At 46.2% G+C, this 21094-nt stretch overlaps 1 protein-coding gene across 4 annotated transcripts in view; it reads right to left on the bottom strand.

Moving 5' to 3' along the window:
* Window positions 1-385: 385 nt before the first annotated feature.
* LOC144125404 (organic anion transporter 3-like) overlaps window positions 386-21094 on the bottom strand; it is a 36728-nt gene continuing 16019 nt past the window's right edge. For all 4 annotated transcript variants that reach the window (XM_077658764.1, XM_077658762.1, XM_077658761.1 and 1 more), the window contains 11 exons: window positions 18047-18325; window positions 16788-16922; window positions 13938-14041; window positions 13656-13810; window positions 13226-13394; window positions 11787-11916; window positions 10759-10883; window positions 8961-9175; window positions 7718-7899; window positions 5381-5605; window positions 386-1893 (listed from right to left, as the gene is read on the bottom strand). In XM_077658764.1, the coding sequence (XP_077514890.1) occupies window positions 1846-1893; window positions 5381-5605; window positions 7718-7899; window positions 8961-9175; window positions 10759-10883; window positions 11787-11916; window positions 13226-13394; window positions 13656-13810; window positions 13938-14041; window positions 16788-16922; window positions 18047-18271 (1713 nt within the window). In that variant the 5' untranslated portion in view covers window positions 18272-18325 and the 3' untranslated portion in view covers window positions 386-1845. The remainder of the gene's footprint in view (window positions 1894-5380; window positions 5606-7717; window positions 7900-8960; window positions 9176-10758; window positions 10884-11786; window positions 11917-13225; window positions 13395-13655; window positions 13811-13937; window positions 14042-16787; window positions 16923-18046; window positions 18326-21094) is intronic.

Below are 21094 nucleotides of genomic sequence, written 5' to 3'. Positions count from 1 at the left end.
ACCTCGACTGCGCTGTGAGGGAAGGATTGAAGGAACCGACAGGTTTCAGACATTACACGGAGAGGAGAGATATTCAAGACAGAGAAAAAATCTTAGAAAACATAGCAACACAATCTAGGGCACGTGTTAGGAAGGCTGCCCTAAGATCCTTCCTTCCTCTAAGCACCTTTCAGGTGTTGGTTTGAATGATGTCGAAAGCGCAGAGAGACGGTGATGTATTGTTTCACCGTCGGTCGAGCTTTGTTTCCAACGAAGGGAGAGCAACGAGCGTGAGCCGTTAGATTCTAGGCCTCACTGGTTTGGCCCGTAAGCGCATGACAACAGCAGCAAGAGCAGGCTTTGGACTCCAGCGCATTGGGCTCGTACAGACTTCCCTTTAATGCCAAGAAAAGTCGTCCGGTCTACAGTCATCTGCAGCATCTGCTTTTAAACGAACCACGAACTAAATTACAACAGATGTAATCTTTTATTGAAGTACCCTCGTAGGATGTACTCTGTCACGGGACAGAAGGTGCAAATGAGAACCTGCAGCATGTTCCCGTGAGCTAGCAGCTATAACCTTCAGTAAAGTAAAAGCTCCATGCTTAAGTGGCAGAGTAGCTACATAGCAGCCGCGCGGCGCTGCTGTCCTTCGAAGATATAATGGACGCTTTGTTCTGCTAACAACTCCCATGCCGTAAATCATGCTTCTCAATACACAAGACAGCACGCTGCTGAAAGCACCGCACAGCAAGTCACAGCCGTTTAGTAATCTTGATGAAACCCCCAATAAGGGCCGCCGCGGTGGCTAAGTGGCTATGGAGCTCGGCTGCTGAACCGAAAGACGCGGGCTCGATCCCGGCCGCGGCGGCCGCATTTCGATGAAGGCAAAATGCTAGAGGCCCGTGTACTGTGCGATGTCAGTGCAAGCTAAATAACCCCGGGTGTTAGGAATTTCCGGAGCCCTTCACTACGGCGTCTCTCATAGCCTGAGTCGCTTTGGGTTGTTAAACCACCATAAACCATAAACCATAAACCAAAGCCCCAATACGACTACACAGAGATTCATTGTCTTCTAGCAAGTGCAATGTATACACATAACACGATACATTTATCCACTGAGAAGCCCTCGCATTGTTCGGCGTGAGAAGACTCATGGCAGGCCGCTGTGGGAAGGCGCACAGATTCCGGAGATACTGTCCGGCAGCACCTCTCACGGTATAGGCTTCCAAAGAAAACGATTTTCTTTCACGGGCGGCCATGAAGCTGCAGTGCTACTCTCGAAATGTAGTTTCACTGATGTAGGGAAGCATAGACCAGCGTTGCCGGCGCGGAGGACGAAATTTTCAGTTATTGGTTCTTAGAGGAGAAGAATGTTGAATGTAGAGTGCACTGGAGGGCTCCTCATGCTGGAGCTTTGGGTGACCAAGAGAGAAAAACCAGATAACGTCATCATTGTAAATATGTGTGATCGAGTTTCATTTGGTAACCCGATAGAAACGTTGTGTATACAACCACATGGCTTAATTTTCGCACATCCTTCGGATGCGTCCTTGGTTTCCGGTGGAATTTTCTTTAGATGCCAAATGTCTTGGCGCACGACAGCAGAAACAGCACAGCGGTCAAATCGGTGATAGCGGTGTGACCGGTGATCCAACTGAACGTTGTTGCCAGAGGTGGCGCGTCGGGTAACGTCCGTCAGCTTAACGGCGCTTGGAAGCACTCAGCTGGGAGCCCCAACATCAACCATGGAATGAAAATCGTCTCTGGAAATTGGTGACATCACATAACTTAGAAATGAGTCCCCGTTCCGTACGCTTCATCCTGGTGGTTTGGTTTTAGATGACTGTTTTGGTATCTATAACTTCACAAGCGTTCTTGGAGTACGCTGTTGGTCGGCGATGATTTCGCATCCTGTAGAAGAAGAAAAAAGTGGAGGGATTAATGAAAATGAGGCAGTTCATATTTTTGCGTCCCGTAGAGTAACTTGCTTTAACATGTCATGCTAGGAATCTTTGTTACTAAGTCTAAAGAAAGACATTCACACAGACGTGATGTTTTGGGCACAAGTGGGGAAAATACAGGCTAGAAAGTTTGGTGGACACTTGAGTTAACCTTAAAGGGGCTCTGAAACGCCTTCCGAGGAGAGCACATCAACTCGCCTAATCACTGCACTGCGTTGGCAAGAAAACCAGAGCCAAATAATACTCTTCTACACGCAGCAGACGACCCACAATCACGCGTCAAAGTTGGCGAGTTCTTCCCGGCGACTTTTTCACGCTCGCACCCTCCTCCATACCCCGCATCTGCGTAGACAAGGTGATAGGTGGCCATTGGTTAGATTCTTGCAGACATCAGGCAGCTACCGTGGCCGCGGCCAATAAACCGCTTAGCTCCGGCGGTTCGGGAAGCTCCGCTCCCAGAGAGGGGGTCGGCGAAGGAGCGCCTACCTTCCAGCGTGCAAAAAGTGACGAGAGGAGAGGGAAAGGCGCGGAGACGCTGAAATTCAAATTTTAGCAACAGATAACTAAGCTTCTACAAAGCGCATTTAAAAAAACCTTGCTGGACACTATTCGTGAAGCGGCGTGCTTAAATATCCCAGGCATGCCGCAACTTTATTAGTGTGACGCGGTAGCGTTAAAGGGTCCCTTTGTTCATTTGGGGGCCCCCTGGTGCCCCATTTCGCAGACATCGACACGCTTGTTGCCATCCCATGCTGCTTTATTACACATCATTGTAGAAATTAAATGAGGACGCTAATCATTATTAACTAATTGTTTCTATAATGCAATTCGCCTACTGTGTGTAGTTAGATGCTCGTACGAGGTCTCCATTTATCCCACTGAACAAACGAACGTTCATCGGTGGTGCAGGGGTACAGCGTTCCCGGCTCCCGACACAATATATGACAGCCGATCCCGCTTTTCTACGTCACTATGCTCTCGACCAATCAGGATTTTCCAGTCACGCCGACGCCTTGGTTTCCGCCGAACAGGACCTTTAAAGCTGTCGCGTTAAAATGGGGTTCTACAGTTACGATCAATGATGATAATAAATTTTTATGGTGAGAGGGCATCTATGGCCAAAAAGCTCCAACACAAGGCGTTTTCGAGCACTCAAAGGAGGGTCTAAGACCCATTTTCCAAACGTTTCACCCCAGATAAGCCGAGCCCCAGGCCAAGGGAAAGTTTGTACCCCTTGTATTACAGGTGGGTATTCGGCGGCGCTGGGGATCGAACCCCGCACCTCCCGCATGCGAGGCGCATGCTCAACCACTTGACCACCGCTGCGGTGCGCAGTTACGATCAAGTCGTCCTCATGAGACAAATGAAGTTGGTGCTTGCTCGTAGCTGAATGAGAAAAACATTGAGAAAAGGAAATTTGTATGACATCTGTGAATAAAAATCACAAAAATTAGCACGTAATGGCAGCTAATGTGAACGAGTCATAGAGTGAGCCTAAGTTAAAAAATGGCACACCGTGAACTTCAATGTACCGTATAGTCATAGCACTAGTACGGTGTCCCACGTTACGTTTTTATAATGCACAAATCAATTTTCACTAATACCTAGGGATATACAACAATGACTAATTATCGTTGCTGCGGTTAATCGTATTTGACACTTCGCAACAGTTGGTCGCTTACTCTTTTGCATGTGTACAGCATGACGCTCATTACGTATAATGCTCTGTAAACCGGCATATATACCGAATCGCGCGGCCCCGCACATGACCTTGCGGTAATGACAAATAAACCTCGTGTTTTTCGCAATTCATTGAGCTGTAAAAGACTACAGAGACCTAATTTCACTTGCGTGTTTCTCTTCCGAATGATGTGCTAGACATTAGTATACATGATTCACCACGAGGCATTCGCCTACGACCGATAAATAACTTATAATTGAATTTCTTCTCTCATACTCTTTTGGTTTCATGAAACGAACGATAGCTGCGTCGTGTAAAGTGTGTTAGGTCACGTGAGTCATGAAAAAACTGCGATACATAACCGCAGATACGTCGTTTGCTGTCATTCCAGCTACGCATCAGTGGTTATATTGAAGTTGCAAATTTGGTCGGGGGCAACGAGGGTAGCTTGGTTGTTCGTCGTTTATAATGAATTGTACGCATTGTAGCTGCGGATGACTCAGCACAGGGTAGAGCTGAATGCTGCAGCGAAGTTTCCAGCATTATTTTCTTATGCTTTTAAATGTGTGTTAAGAATGTGACAGCTGCAGCGATGCCCAAAGGGTGCTTGTAGAACGTGACGTCCTAATTAACCTATCAGAAAAAGAAACTCCCAGGCTCCTCCGTCACACTCCCTGGGGCAACCGAGTGACAGCAATAGTTGTTCCACATACCATTTCTCGCTCCTATCAGTGTAGCAGCTTTCGGGGCTACCTAGGCCATATGGTAACGAATGGAGCGTTCTGAAAACACACTGTCCTCAGGGGGAATTTGTGGAACTACATGTCCTCTCTAAGCGATAAATTTATAATGGAAAAGTCGCACTGACCATCACTTTTATTTCGGTGAGGAAAGAACACCTAATGCCTTGCGCGGATAGGACCACTTTTTCAAAGTTTTGCGCATAAATCTACCTTAGCCACCCCACGCCGAATATATCATTGTGGCTCAAGCTAATTTCAGCGACATTGTCTTTGGCCAGCAGGGTTAGCGCAGGAGCTTTAAGGTTTAGACATACTAGAGCGTTTAGCGCCCGAAGAAAGCTCCTTTCGCACCTTCCTCCTCCGTCTCGTCGTCATCATCATCGCCATCATCATAAACCTCCTTAGGTCCACTGAGAGACAAACACGTCTCTCAAATAACTGTCTTGCAACGACCTTCTATTAACAGTGTCCTGTGGCAGCAGCCACCACCACACCCCTGTAAACGTTCTAATCTTAACTGCATCCCTGACGCTACCTCATATGATTACCTTCTCTTAGAATCCACTCCCTTACCTAATACCGAAGGGACCATCGGTTATCTGCTCTTCGCATTGTATACTCTGCTAAAGTCCATTTTTCTTCTTTATTCTAGGTAGCATACCATAAACTCGCATTCGTTCCCTAATTCCCATCTCTTCAAGTTACCCCTGTCACATACCTTTCCAAGATGGCTGCGTCATCTGTAATTTAACGTGAAGCCTTTTTATTAGCGTTAAAGTTCCTGCACCCTAGGTGAACATTGGCAATGTATCACTAGTGCGTGCTAAACTCTTCAGTAATTTTGGGAAGCTGCTAACCCTAACCTAAACATACCCGTCCAATGCATTCCACCTCAATTTCATGATGCAGGCTATTTCACTTTCATGGCCTTCATTACTTGAAAAAAAGAAACAGAGAGAAGAACAGTGTTGCTTTTTAAAAGCGATGGGCACAAAAGCGTTCTTGCTGCGTACCACTCCGTTCGATTCCGTTTGGCTGAGGCGCGCCTTGCGACGGCTCCTCCGGGAGGCCACGAGCGGGCAGAAGAAAAACGACTGGCCCCGGGCGAAGTTCTCCCCGTCCTCGATGGTCTGCGGCAGTGCTTGGTTAAGGGTCTCGGGCAGCATGAAGAGCAGCGCGGCCGCGATGAGGCTGAGGATGCCCATCACCAGCATGGGCAAGTACTTGTCGTATTCGGTCTGCAATAGACAAGGACATTTTTGGCGGGATTCACACAGAGGGAAGCGGGTAAAAGGGTGAAGACAAGCGCACAACGCAATGAGAGTTGATGAGTGAGTATTGGTTCTATATCTGTACAGCAAATATACTATCTTTTTTTTCCACTTTAAATATGGTTCAAGGGTGTAAGCAGCTTCGCAAAACCCTAAAAAAAAACTTAGGAGACACTGTCGAGACTGGAAATGCGAAAGCATTAGTGTCTGCCGCGACGTTGGTGGCTCCTAGTGGACTTTGGTGGCTCCTGTCCATATGACGTCATATGGAATGTTCTAGACCTATTTCAAAACCTGCAAATCATCCTCCTTCTCAGACGCCCACATTCAAGGATTTGTTTTTTGTTTTACTCTAATTGATTGTAGGCGTGACGTCACACCCTATATGACGTCAGGTGGTCTCACTAATTAGCCTCATTAATCACCCTCATTGATTAGCTTCATTAATAACTTCCGTTGATTACCCTAACCTTAATGCAATCAACTTGGGCCATAATAAGTGCAATTAAGTAGTGTGGCCAATTATCACTGCTATTTGGGCCATTATTTAATGACTAATGTTAATGACTCTCACTCGATATTGTTTAATGACTGACTTTATATACATCACCACACCACTCTTGCTTCCATGTTTTGCGGGCACATTTTGCGGACAATTCCGGTGCCGACATAGCCTATAGTAATGCTTTCGCATTAATAAGCGAATGGTTACAGCCTGAGAAATCACTGCTCAATTTCGTTGTCTTCCTTGGCATGCTGAACTGTTCGCGCTGGTGGGGAAAGGATGCGGATCAAACAATGTGTTACTCGTTGGGGAAACTAGCAGGTGTACGAATCAATTGATATTTTGTGCCGTCAAGCGTGATGTGACAGAGTCCGCCCATCCTACTTAGCCCGACTACGCATGCTGCGGCACTTCTGCGGTCTTCTTTATTCTTGTTGGCGCACAACATGCTATTTCTACAGCAGTCTAATGAAAAGGAAAGAGCTACACCAGGCCACAGTAGTATATCTTGTGTTAGCACATTTCGAGAGTTATTCTTACTTGCGAACAATTTACGATGTGCAGGCAATGAACTTGCTGGGCTTGAAAGCAAAAGGCGACACCTGTGCTTTAAGGGACGGCATTTGTAAGCGTCACCACTTGTAGTACGGTGAAATGGAGTGTGGGTCCCTACGGGTACTTGAAATTTGCGGAGTTTCATCGATTAACAAAGCTCTGTTTTTGGCGACGTCTGCGTCTATCCTCATCAGACACCGCTTATATATTCACGCCCGTCTTTTAGGAAGATTTCTTTGAACGAATCAATTATGTAGCCCAAGGGCCATTGCAAGTCGTGGAGTACCACCGCTCAAGCTTAGCCACCTTTGCAACAGCTATATAGCAGTGGGAGACCTCGGGCATCCTTTCCAAGTTGGTTGACTTGTATAAATCAGCATCCCGCTCCTAGAGGCCAAATAGCCCCAGTTTCCCGCACTTCATCGTGAGACTGTTGTAATTATTATTTAAACATGAATTCTATCGAGCATGTATTTAACTATAATATGCGTCATAAGACCATGCTGTATTCCCGTGAAGGCATAAGAACCCGCAGCACTGACCAGCCTCCGAATGCTAAATTTTTGGAGGCGAAAAAGGGAAAACCAAGACTTAAGAGATGTATTTTTACTGGCACTAACCAACCGAATTTTTATTCAGGGCTGAAAAGGATGTGAAATTTTTGGAAACTGATCTGTCGATCTAAGGCGCACTTGATAAAACTTTTTGTAGCCTAGTACTTGGACTGTGTTCGCAGGAAGAAGTGATCTAATACCTGCACGACTAACGATGACTCTTCAGTGTTCGACAGAACCTCTCAAGGAGTCAGCGACCCTGGGCAAGCAAGCTTTCGTTCGTGGCGTCTATTCAGTCGCCAGTTAGCCAAAACATTTCCTTTTTTTCCCTTGAAAAGTTCATCCTTTCATTTTTTTCTCCTGAATCGCATCTATTCCTGCAATTTTATTGTGCCCACAGTTCATACGGCAGTAAATAACATCACACTAGCTGAGCCAGACTTTATGCGCTAGCGAGATACGTACCAGAGATGCGACTTGGGCTCCGAGAAGGCTGCCGATGTCACCCATGAGACGCTGCAGGAAGAGCACGCGGCCTCGGATGACAGTGGGAAAGAGTTCGGACGAAGTTTGGAAGGTGATGTTGTAGCCTCCGGCAAACGACATCATTGAGATGACGCCTATCAGTAGCGTCCATGTCTGGTTATCTGCATGTAGGCAAGCAAAAGTTGATATAGAATGCCAATTAATTTTGGACAAGCAAAGCCTCTTTTTCAGTAACACAGGAGTAGTCGCGCGCCAAAGCAACTCAATTTTTTTTAACAACAACGCTTTTTTCGACAATTACTTTAATTCCACTCCGCGCTTTCAGTCATTAAAATCCAAGTTGTGCATCTGGAGCGCGGGGTCAAGCAGTCGAGCCGCGAAGGATTTGCTGTATTCGTGGAAGAAGCCTGCGGCGCCTCGCGCTGTCATCCCTTTAAAATTATAATGGACACCAGCACAGACCGAGATGGCTTCTCCTTTATATTGTTTGATAACATAATCTGCAGCATGCCGATTTTATCTAATGTCGTTGCAGAAGAAGACGGTTTAAAAAATCTTTTTCATGAGCAGTGATTTTAAACGTGAGTGACAGCGGTCCTCCTACATGCCAAAGCGGGGCATGTTATGTTAACCATAAGCAATTTGAGCATAGGTTTCTCTCGTTATGTTGGTCAGCTTATCCACTACAGTGTTACACTGCAGCCTTGAAATAATAGCTAGTCACTGACATATTAAACCTTCGTTTAACACCTTCGAGGCGGCCAAATGCCACTCAGTCCATGTTAAAGAATTCCACGTGGCCGAAACTAATCTGGAGATCTCCAATACGATTACTTTTTCTCTCGCCTTTCAACTCCTCGTTAATTCCTTCCGTCACATCGTGTTTTGGGGGTTCCCTAACCGTGAGACATTTACTGTGCCTTCCCTTTCCTCATGACACCCTCCACTACTCCAAAAGCGCAGTATACGGGGCTGCTAGGCCGTTTTCTACCTTTCACATGAAAGGCTGGGGCAGAAAACAATAAGTACAGATGGAAAGAGGTGGTCATGACAAGATCACGATTAAGCTACTGCCTTCCTAGAGAACCACCTGAGATGTACTGCTGCCTCTGTAGAGCAGTGAGGGCACCGCGCTAACATGCTGACCTCGACCGCACGCACACTCTTATTGCAACCGTTACCACCTCTGCATTAAGCACAAAAACACCAAATGTCCCCGTACCAGTTCGCATGATGGCCATGAGGAGACACACAACCCCTCCCAGCAACATGAAGCCGGCGTTGGGCCAACGCCGGCCAAGGATGTCCAAAGCTGTGATGCACAGGATGTTGACGGGCAACTCGAAGGCGATGGCAATGGAATATATGGCGTAGAGGTTCAGACCCAAGCGACCCAGTCCCAGCGCGTTAGAGTTGTAGCACAGGCACACGATGAAGCTGCACAAAGGGGGGCACGGGACATTCAGCGGATGCGTCATCAGCCGCCCGCGTTCACACCTGACATGTGCTGGATGTTTTGAATTTGGATGTTGTATTCTAATGCGCCGTAAATGCACGATCCCGCAAGCGACTCCATGTTGACATGAATTCACCGTATTGTTCCGCAGGCGAGCACTGTATACAATGTTGTCCAATTTAATGGAATGTAGTAATATGGCGCGTTGATTTTGCTACGCTAAGTTAGGAAGACGGTCTTTCCCATGTTGGAGACTTGAAAATTGGTGCCCCCGGCAAATCGTATGAAAATATCTTGGTTAAGCGCATCAAATTAAGCTTTAAAGACTGCCTGAAGACTTTAATCTGAATCTGGTCTCTCACAGCAGCATCATAGGGCAGCGGCTACTGCTTTTCTGGATCATATCTTAAAAGAAAACAAAATATCCTTGACAGGGGACCTTATAGAGTCGTCCATGATAGCGCATCGGAGATATTGCCTGTCGCTCGCTTTTTTATTGAGGTGTCAGCGCCGAAGTAGAGTGGCACTATAGCCTTATACGCTGATCCCTGTTTGTCCTTACGTTGAGTCAGGGGTGATTACTATTTCTTTTTACTTATTTTACATCCTGACAGCGAAAGGAATAGAGGGCGATGCTGAAAATGTTTTGGCTGTAGCAGCGCGAGGTTTCCTCCGCTGATTCTTAAGATGTCATGGAAAGGAAGACAGATGTGCTGTAATGTTAAACTCCAACTCGTACTGGCGATAAAGGAATGCTTATCTAAAGACGAGCTAGGGTCTGCCCCAGGCAGATCTTCAAAAACTTAAGGAAATCAATGCTAACGTCAACCTGAGTGCCATGCCTTCGTAGCCATACAGCCACGACGGAAAGTTACGCACATTGCTTAAACTTTATTCGTGAAGGAACAAGACAATTTTTTTTACTATTAAGATTAACCTTGGCTTTAGCTCAGTCGTACCGCTACAGTTTAAAGCTGGGTACATCTTTCTTAAATCTTCGCAGTACAAGAATTTTGTGCTCGACCAGGTAAGTACCAATAAATCGGCAATCTGAATGTTTCAGAAGCTGTATAGTTTTCTTTCATATATAGTTGTATGGCTCCGTGAACCCAAATGTTAGTAACAAATATTCATTTGTTTGAGATGAGCTCCACCAATCAAATGCACGTAGCATGCATTTGATTTACATTCTTAAAGATAGACGCTCTCTTGCAGCAACAAGAAAAACGCATCGGACACATTTGAAGTGAAGCACAGGCTGTTTTTCGCATCCGAGGCGTGGTGAGGGCCGTATGGCACGAACCTCACACAAACAAGGAACTGAGAGGCGCGTAGATGCTGCTGAATTAGATTGTGCGGCAATATGCATGTTGACTTGATCTGTCATTTCGGCACATCTACTGAAGCCTTCTCGCTTTGGCAACTAACTCTCTTTTAAACATGAAACGTTTCGGAAAACTTTCTTCAACTTGGAACCCTACTCAGCAGTATATTTTTCTCAGACGCACGACGGTGACCTGGAAAGGTAGTGCCAAGCATATACAGCAAGCTTTAGCTCACTTACCAGCCCAGATAAGATAGGATTACTATCCTGCGTAGCCTGGGATACTTGACGACGGCAAGCGTGGTCTTCCAGAACCCTGTCTTTTGTTTTGGTGCATTGCCCTGGGGGTCCTTGGTTGCCGGATCCTAAGGGTCAGAAGCGCCATCGTAAACCTCTGGGATCACGTAGCAGTCAACTCGTGCTCACGACAGCATTCCGTAAACAGCAGAAGGAATCGTCTTTCCTGCGCGCTATGACTGCGATGGCGCCAACCTCGGGCTGATAACGAAGGCTATCTTTAGACCCATGCACAGTATGGCTAAGAATAAAAGTTACCTCAGGAATGGTAGGAAAACAAAGTTAATGTTCTTCTAAGTTGCACTAACAAAACTGTCGAGATTTATCCATGTGGCACGAAGTCTACGAACCCATATACGCTGTGTTCCTTATCTTTAGCGGTTTGCTCTAACGACTGCCATAAAGGGAAGAAAAAAAAAGGAAACAGGCAAGGAATTACAAGCGCGTATTTCATTGTTAGCCTGTCGTATTTCCAGCTAAGCCTTGACGGAAATTTGGGCATCGCTTCCATCAATAGCAGGCTCCGACAGGATATGCTGACAACTCCTCAATCATATCTAAATAAGAAATACGAAAAAGAACCGAAATTCACAAGTGGCAAACAAACAAGCCATCAGTTGACTTGCTGACTCATGCTGTACTTATGATGGGGTTCTAGAATAAAAAAATTAAGTTTGGTGACATTTCTTCCTGAGCGGAAAGACACGTTTTCGGCGAAGCTATTTTAACAGGACTAAGGACATGCTGTTCTCAGAAGTCACACACAATCAACTCGTTTCGAAATTAGGTTTTCCGCCGGAATAACTTAGCTTAACGCAATACACACCCCTGGGGCTAAGAAAGTGAAACGCCGTTGTGCCAATTTCCATTTCACACAAGTAAATTTGCTGTGCCAAAAATACTTTTTTTTTGTCAGAGATTGGTGGTTGCCCGAATGCGCAAATGCGTGTCCACAATAGGACAATTTTCACCTGTAATAGTTCGTTGAGTCGCTCCTCGGTGACTGTCTTTCCGTTGAAGCGAGCAATTTTCTGGAATGTCTCCAGTGCTTTCTTGTTTTTGCCAACGGAGAGCAGCCACCCTGAAGACTCTGGTAGCCACCTGTGTTGTCGGTGACGCAAGAAAGTAGGGTGCTAAGAACGACGCAACACGGGAAGTGTACGCCTCAAATAAGCCATCATTGAGGGTAAGGTAGAGGCTAGGGTGCGTACAGTTCTGGTTAAAAGTCTTCCGCCACACGGTCTGCTTTATGAGACGCATTGTCACAATAGTTCATCTCGCCTTGCATAAGTTTGCAACCTGACGGGTGGCTTGAATTACTCACTACACGTCTGAAAGCAAACCCCGTGGCCTGAAGACACAAATTTTGTTCCCTTATTTATTTAAGCTTCCCTCTTTAACTAAAGGGCAATGTGGAGTGGGCGGGAACGTAACGTTGGTATGTCCATATATTCACAGTGAAACGACTTAGCCACAACCGGAAAGATGCGGGTTTGATCCCGGTCGCGGCGGTCGCATTTCGATGGAGGCGAAATGCTAGAGGCCGTGTACTGTGCGATGGCAGTGCACTAGAACCCCAGGTGGTCGAAATTACACGTATCCCTTCCCTACGTTATCCCTCATAGCTTGAGTCGAACGGGAAAAAAGGGCGGTAAATTATAGAGTACACAAAACAAGATCTCTACCAACTCCTCAAGAGCTGTATGACTGTCAGGCTGAACAACTTTAGTGAAGTTACGATAATGAACGAAACGATGATCTGCTTTGGGCACGGTTTCATGATGTCGAAAGGCTATGAAAAATTATACACGTTTCAGAGCTTCACTAGGAACCAGATTAGCGCACCAGCGGCAATTTTTTTGATGCCCATGAAGGTTCATGACCCTCGAAGTAAAAATTTAAGGTTTCACCGAACCGTGATGCTTGTCGCTAGGAATACAGCAAGTTTCACTGAGGTGACCGAGTTGGGGAGTGGGGTTGACTGCGAAAAAATTGTGCGCGATTGTCGTGGGATGGGCTGGTACATAAAGAAAAATAAAAACCATAACTACAAAGCTGAAATACGATTTTTTTTTCTTTTTTGTTCACCGGGCTTTGCAGTGCATTGGTGCGCGTCCAGAGATATCAAATTAACAACACTGTATCGTGCGTAAACTACTGATGCGTGAGCTTTCTTGATAGTACGCAAAGATTGCAAATAGTACTGCGGTATACTACGTGCGTTAACAATGCAGTGCAATTACGTGGCGACAGAATAAAATATGACCTGCCTTTCCGTATACTTGATACCGAGCTACGAAAACAGGTTGACTCAATGGCCATGTCGGTGGTTGCACAACCCGTATGAGTCGTATCAGCGATGGTTTAACGTCCTTTTGAGGGCCAATAAAAGGCGTTTGTCGGTGCCTACCAGAGAGAGACAAGCAGGACAGCGTCAATAACCGTGTTGGTGATAAGGAGGCCCCGCCAGCTCTGGATGAGATAGGTGTACCAAGGTAGCGCGGTGGCCAGCACGGACCAGTTGATCGCCCACAGGAAGGCCACCAGTGTGCGCCGCTCTTTCACCGTGTACTCCAGGGCTGCACCGTGCGCACAAAGAGTGTTCTGAGAACCGCGAATAAAATCCTTCAAGACTGCACTTGTGTTAGACTCTGGTCATGTCAATGATCGTTTCGTGCGGCGTACACAAAGGGTGCTCATCTTGAAGTTCTCAGTGACGACTCTTCCAATGACGCACAAAGCGAAATTCAGAAAGGTAACAGGTGTGAAGAGACAACTTTCGCGAAAGCATTCCATTAGCGCACATATGCGCGGACCTAAACTTCGGTATCATTGCTCACCGATGACGTAGATTGTGGTGCATACTGTGTCGGATCCCATAGAAGTCAGGAATCTCCATATGGGGAATGTCGAGAAAGTGGGAAAGAATGTTCCTAACAAGTTTCCAGTGGCACCGATGAGGATGACCAGTATCACTGTCTTCTTCCTGCCTATCCTGGAATTTAAAACAACCAGAATATAAAAAAATTCACTGTTTCAAACTACAAAAAAGGTATACTTTTCGGCCTAGAAAAAGGTAAAATCAGCACAAAGCGTGGGAACGAAATAACGAGCGCGTTTACCTGTCAGCAAGGAATCCCGTCAGTAAGTAGGAGACTATGGAGCCTGTAAAATATGCGGTGTGAACCGCGTACATCTTCCAGCTGTCGCCGCAGACCCATTGATTCTGCGCGTGTTTGAAAATGGGAAAGAAAATGCATACTTAGTGGAACGCTGATATTGCATGCAATATTGTGCACAAACAAAATAATAGCGTTTCAACAAAAAAAACTAAATTGTAAGTTCGATGGCGGAATGGGGACAGAATAATCATTACGTTTGTTCTAAGTTTCAATTTGCGATAAAAATTGTTGGGCATTTAGGACAGAGAGGCGTTCGCCCGGTGAAATTGTTAAATTTGTGTGATTGCTTTCGTAGTTTCTCTATTCAACCATATAATTCGCGCTCAGAAATTCTCAATCGCATTTCGCACCTTCGTTTTGCTTGCTCAAACATGCATTTATAGAAATGCCATCACATTCCACCTACGTCTCGTTATGCCCTTCGTCATGTTCCGCTTTCTTTACCTAATGTCACCCTCATCGAATAATACGAAAAAGGCGGTGAGTAAAGAGCTAGCGCACGTATAAACGTGCTTGCATGATAGGGTAGAATTTATGTATTAGGCTCTTTTACGCTTAGAGACGACGCATTACAGTGAAGCCACCAGCATGCCTATCAGCCAGTCTGACAGCGAGTGGTACCACTTGATTCCATAGCTCTCATGTAGTCGGCGCCCTGACCGACGGTTTCAGTTCAGCGCCGACTCTTCTCTTTCTGATTCCGCGATGGGTACGAATTTTTAAAATTAAAAGTTCACATACGGCACACAAATTATCGCAGCAGTCACAAGGTAAATCTGACTAGTAGCCAGGAATAGCCTCAACCTTACGAGGAGCGCAGACCTGAAGATCTGTATGCTGCCTTTTCAAGAAGCGAAGCCGTAGTAGCGCGGACTGCGCCACAGCTTTTTAATGCGTTTTAGACTTTTATGGCACAAGCACTACCAAATAATGAAGCAACTTCTCTTTTCCGCCAAAACTGAGAATCCGCCGCCACGGTAATCTACTAACACTTTCTCGCTAAATGCTATGCACGCCTCCACACTATATAAAATTGCTCTCATGATGCAAGATTTTGGTGCCCTGTGGAAGGGAAAGGAGGATCTGTCGACACAATTTATATTATGTCAGATCTGCAATTACAGCTCTGTGTTTTGTACAAGTAGCACTTCCCATCTGTGTCAGAACTAAAACAAAAGAATATGCAGGGTGAAAAGAAAATTCAATAAGTAAACAAGTAAGAGACCCTGAAAGAGTTGGGCTTCTGAAAAATCATTCAAGAAGCAAAGTGAACTTGCAGGTAGAGAGCTAGAGTTCGACAAATACCAGGAACAACGGCAATGATGGCACGTATAAACCTATATGCTATGACAGCAGTACTCACCAAGAAATAGCCACTCGTTGACACTACATACAGGATTACAAGACGACCTACATTACAGAAACAGATAGAATGACCAGGTTGAAAACTTTCTCGGCGAACGCATCCGTCAGAAGTGAGTAATATAAATATTTGGAGTTCGTTGGGAGAGACAAGTATCGTAACGTTAAGAGTCTGGAAGAAGGCAAGGTAGTTTAGGGAATAAACGCGACTAAATGATACCCAATAGCTGAAACCATTAAGAAACCCATGTAATGCGAAGCGAAGGCTATCGATGGTTCCTTAGGGTAACAGGGTAAATTTCGGATTCAGAGATAAGGAAAGGGACAGCATAGAGTCAGCTGGTGCTTCCAGATTAGGGCGTTTGCGATGACATTAGAAAGGTAGCCGCAGCCACCATGGGAAATAGCAATTCATGGTCAGTGCAATTGGAGAGGATAATGTTCTACAGTAAACGTAGTTAGGCTGATGGCTATTGCTATCATAATTATTGTGATGACGAGAGGTCTTTGCTTTGCATGAGAGGCGTAGTTTAAAGTCCTGAAGCTGCAAGTCGGTTATGAGAGTCGCCGTATTTAAGGGCTTCGGATCAATTTTAACCCCGTGGGTTTCATTAATGTTGAACCCCGGCTGCGGCAGCAGCGTTTCTAGGAGGCGAAATGCCAAAAGGGCGCCCATGTGGTGTGCGGTGTCAGTGCATATTAAAGATCGCCGGGTGGTCGAAATTATTCCGCCTCCCCTACTATGACACCTCTTTCTCTCTCTTTATTCTTTTACTTTCACTTTGACCTCTTCACGCAGGATATTGTTGGGGTGTCCGCCTAGAGATAAAGCAGTTACTGTGGCATTTCCTACCCTCAAAACAAATTCTCATTTTCATTTTTTTTCATTAATGTGCTCTGGCACCACCCAGCTCACGGCCACTTTCACATTTCTCCCCCATCAAAACGTGGCCGAGAGATCCGATCCTGCAACCTCGTGTTCGGCAGCAGAGCGCCTTGGGTATTGTGTCACTGCAACTGGTGGGACATGTGCCCTGCACTGGACCCAACATGGCTGATGGTGATGCCGATTAATGACAGATAATTGCAACGCATGTAGCCAGTCATCACGCAAAACAACAAAAGCTCGGATTCTTGATTTTACCAAGGTAAAATATATAATTTCTTCGCTAAAATAGTTAGGCATGAAAACACACGCAGTGAGTGCATCTATGGAGCATAACGCAGTTACTACTGCCTGGCGCCTCCACTGTGTTAGGAACCGATAGAAATAGATGAGTAGTACCCCTTAACAATGCAAGCGAGTTATGAGAGCTTTGACTGTGTGCTTAACAGAACACCAAGAAGCATGCGTTTGGGGTACGGCTCATGAGAATGATGCGTCTGCACGACATCGGCATAGGCAACGCTGGGGCACCTCCTGCCTACCTCCATGGTGACTGTGGTGTAGATCTCGCTGTTGTCGTAGTACCATCTCGTGGGGCAGGTGACCCACTCGCTGGCAATTTCGGTGACTGTCGATTCATTGCTGCCGTACTGGCCGTCAGCCTGCAGCTGCAGCAGCTACGAGAGGTGAGTGGAATTTATTAGTATCGGCCTCGCAAAGCTGCACAACTGCATGGCCTCGCTTGATTGAAGCAGTGCTGTGGAAAGGTCATGCACAGAGTATGCTGGGGACGGACACAGCAACAGCAAGAACGCGACGATCGCCTTTGTCCGTGGTCAGTACAGGAAGATCCCACTACGAATTATCGTCATTTGTAGTGTTTAATTACGAGCTCTGCCGGCGACTGTTGAGCTGTTATTAACGTTGTTGCTTCGACCACCAGAATTTAATCTATAATTTAAAGGGGGAGCGTTTCAAATTGAAAATATGATGCTTACAACTTTCTATTAAGTGCTCGTCATGCTTCTTATTTATATACGCGGAAATAAATTTGGAAATCTTTTCGGCATTTTGCAAGCGCTTACATATAATATGGCCCACAGGCGCCCCTTACTGAACCCAAGCATACAAAAAAAAAAGGCCATGCTTTATAGTTTTGTGTTCTCCGCCCATGCATTTACGGCCATCAGTGTTGATTTTCACTCCTTACGGGCTTGCGTTTTAGTGGATTTATAAGTGCACCTCGTTGTAGCTTCCGTTATCATCGGTTTAAGTAATGTGTGTTTAAACAGGAACTTTATTAAATAATCTAAGGTATCACCTAGCTCTAATATAAAGTGAAGAATGCAAGAGAATTTTGAGTGCAGGTTATTTTTTATTTATTTGCATAAAGTTAGGGGTTGATACATTGATAATTATAAAGTTTGCACACTCAATGCCCAAAGTGTATAGCAAAAAAAAAATATGATGAGTTGCCCAAAGCCCGTAACAAAAAAAAAATCTTGAGTAAGACGTGCAACCTGTTCACGCTTTTAGAGCGGTTGAAACGTCACTTGCTCAATTAGTTCACGCATTTTGCACTGAAAGCTCTGCGATCCAGACTTTTGCGTAACAGTATCCGCAAGTTCATTCGTCAGGTTCAGTTGCGCCAAAAGAAATACATATACCCTGTCTCTAAACTTTGGTCTTCTGATTCTTTATTAAGGTTTCTCTCTTTGCTGCAATCTATCATGCTGCACAATGCTAACACTAAGCGCGCTCAAGACCGCTTTAAGTGCGATAAACTTCACTCTATACGCACCTGGCAACGGCCTCGAGGCAATGTTGTCACGTCAACGGGCGGCCCCGTGTCTTCGCCTGTGTCGTTGAGGAAGCACCATTGGCTGGCCGGCGTGATGTGAATGAACACCTGACCGAAGTAGCAGAACGTCGCGTGCCACGTGGACAGCACGAGGGCCGCCGTTACGATGGTCTTGTTGAAGAGGCCGTAGCCGCCGATCTCGCGCAGAACCTTCTCGAACTCCATGACGCCGGTTGCTGTTGGTCGCTAGACAGGGACACTGAGCTCCCTGAGGCTAGGCTGCACATGCGTAAAAGGCATTCAAAGACCATTTAGTTTGCGTCTCAAGCTGCGCGGTGTCCGCTGCGGTGGAAAGCCTGCGTTGCTGTCGTAGGAATTTTAAATATAGGTACACGATCTTAGTCGAAAGTGCAGTGGTCAGTTGGCCCTTGATCGCCGGAGTCGTCAAACCTGTTCGGGTGCCTTGTATTTGTACTCGTTGAAATCTAAATATCTCTGTAGGTAAAGAGCTATCGGTTCGCGAACAGGGCCCTTCCCGGTAACTAGTAAGGCTTAAGCAACTTCTCTCACGCTGCATCACGCATCTCCTCGTAATACCACGTGCCACCCTCTATCCGATACCAGGTTGCTGAAAGAGAGCGCTTATATGAACGTTAACTAAGCTCAGGCCTTAAATTTTTATGTTTTATGATTGAAATTTCACCAAACATCTTCACAGTTGCTCATTCCATAGGCGATGGTTCATTACATCAATTGCACTCAAGGATATTATTTGGCTTTTGCATCTCAGTATTAGACTGCGTACATTGCTTTCCTTTTTACTCACCTCCCTTGCTACTTGAAAAAAAAACAGTCACAAAAGACAAGGGACAAGAGAAGGAGTGCTCACGCCACAATGACTGGCATTCTGGCCTTCTCTTGTCCCTTGTCTTTTGTGACTGGTTTTTTTTTTTCAAGTTACAGTGTACCAACTGGCCCGCATTTCAACCCTTTTCCCCTGCTACTGTCTTGGCTTCTTCATCTACCGCTTACTGACGCCTTCGACACGATTCGGCGCGCAGGCTGCAAAAGCCTGATCCTCGCTAAAGAAAATAGACCTTACGCGTGTAGCTCAGAAAGAGGCCATTGTCCGAAGAATTATGACAGCTTGCTTCCCCCCCCCCCCTCTTGATTATAAGCGTCATTTGATTTGCCTAGCCGTAGACACATAGCATGTTTTTATCCTTTAGTGGCCATGTGGTCGCTCCCACGCGTGGCTTAGTTGCTTTTGACAAAGAGTGCACCTTCGTCTTGCTTCCATTCAATTCTTAGTGTCCTGAAAACTGCTACTGCTGCTCAGTAGCACTGACGGACCACCAGACAATCTGATGCGACGAACCTGCGTAAGCAGTGGTTATTTTACCTTAGTGATATTATATATGATTAAAGCTTTTCCAAATGATGCTTTTCCTTTCCGGGCTTTCAGCGCTCTCGTTTGTTGGCTATGTTGGGATTGCAGGCGGTCATGCACACTACGAGAGTGACGTCATCAAAACCTTTACACCTTTTGTACTTCGTTCGCGGAGCGTATGTTCGCAGAGCACCGTGGCTGTTGCTATCTCTTCTCAAGTGTGGCAATCTGTGGTAGGGCAGCTCCCCACCGAGCGGGGTGGGTTGGGGAGGTGGCTTGTTGTGGCGCTTCTGGAGGGTAGGGTTGTGTGGGTGGGTGATGGATGGCGCCTCTGGAGGATAAAGTGGGCTGGGCTGGGGCAGCGAGGGGAAACCAAGGAGGCATTGGGTGGGTCAAGGAGGCATTGGGTGGGTGGGCAGCGCTAAGGGGTGGGGTAGGAAAGCGGAGGTGCGGTGGAAAGGTGGTTGGTGTGTGGTGCTTCTCAAGGGCGGAATGGAATCTGACCGACTAATGCCAAATTCGTAGGGGGGGTTACAGTAGTACTACTTATGCAGTAAAATTATTTAGATAAGACTGCTACATTAAGCCAGGGGCGAAAATACTTTCACGTTACCCTGATTACGCCACTAACAGTCCTATTATTTCAGAAAAAAACCCCGCGTTATTCTCGCTTTGTCCCCAGGAAACAGAGATAACAAGTGACATCCCAAGGTGTAGCTGCAGCTTTCTCGTCAGAACCCAGGGCCTCAATTAAAAGGCTGTTGAAATGGCTCGAGATGACTCCGAGCAAATGAGCTGAGTGTACGATAAGTGATTGCACTTATGAGCGGCAATTGTTATGGCACTACTATACAAGCCCGGGAAGACGCCTGCGGTACCCATTAACTCCGAATGCTGCCTGATGGGTAGCACAACCGGTGAAGAGCAATGCGTGGGAGATAATCCAGTTGCATGTCTCCGAGAGGCGCTAGCCTTCTATTTTGCCATTGTTCGCTGCTTTTCCTGACAACGGAGCTACAGGGATTCGGAACGCTCAGCCGACAACGCCCAACTGGAGCAAACTAAAATTAAGGCGCCTCACGGGAGAAGGAGATTAGAGGCATCTCACTTAGATAAACATAGTCACCATCCTGTGCTGCATTGCAAGATGCACTGCGTGTCTCCAGGATGGTTATGTCAAGGCAATCGAGACGCATTTCTAGCGTTTATAGCGTTCATTCTTGTTCATACCCAGCAATCCTGGACAAAAAGCATTTTTCAGTTGGAAACCATTTATGAATGCAATTTTTGTAACGATAGCTACATTACGGTAGCATTCCGAGCCTTCGGCGTGGCGGCGCCGTGGCGGTGGCGGCGCCGCCACGCTGTCACGTGGTTGGTCATGTGATGCGGAGCAGCTGCCGGCGGTGCGGCGCCGTGGCTGACCACGTGGTTCGTCACGTGGTTGGTCACGTGACCAAGTTCCACTCGGCCAGCTGTAGCTATCGCGTGACTGGAGGTTTAACGAGAGATAAACCACCGCCAATTATTTCATATAATGTAAGATTTCACAATAACAATCAATATATTCGCAGATCAGCCGACAGCAGTCTTGATTTTTTTTTCTATTCACGTTTTTGCTATCGTCAAAAGTGTTCCCTATTGGATTTTTATGGCAG

The sequence above is a fragment of the Amblyomma americanum genome, chromosome 3 (genome assembly GCF_052857255.1).
Source record: "Amblyomma americanum isolate KBUSLIRL-KWMA chromosome 3, ASM5285725v1, whole genome shotgun sequence".
NCBI lineage: Eukaryota > Metazoa > Arthropoda > Arachnida > Ixodida > Ixodidae > Amblyomma > Amblyomma americanum.
This window is presented reverse-complemented; position numbering and strand designations above follow the sequence as displayed.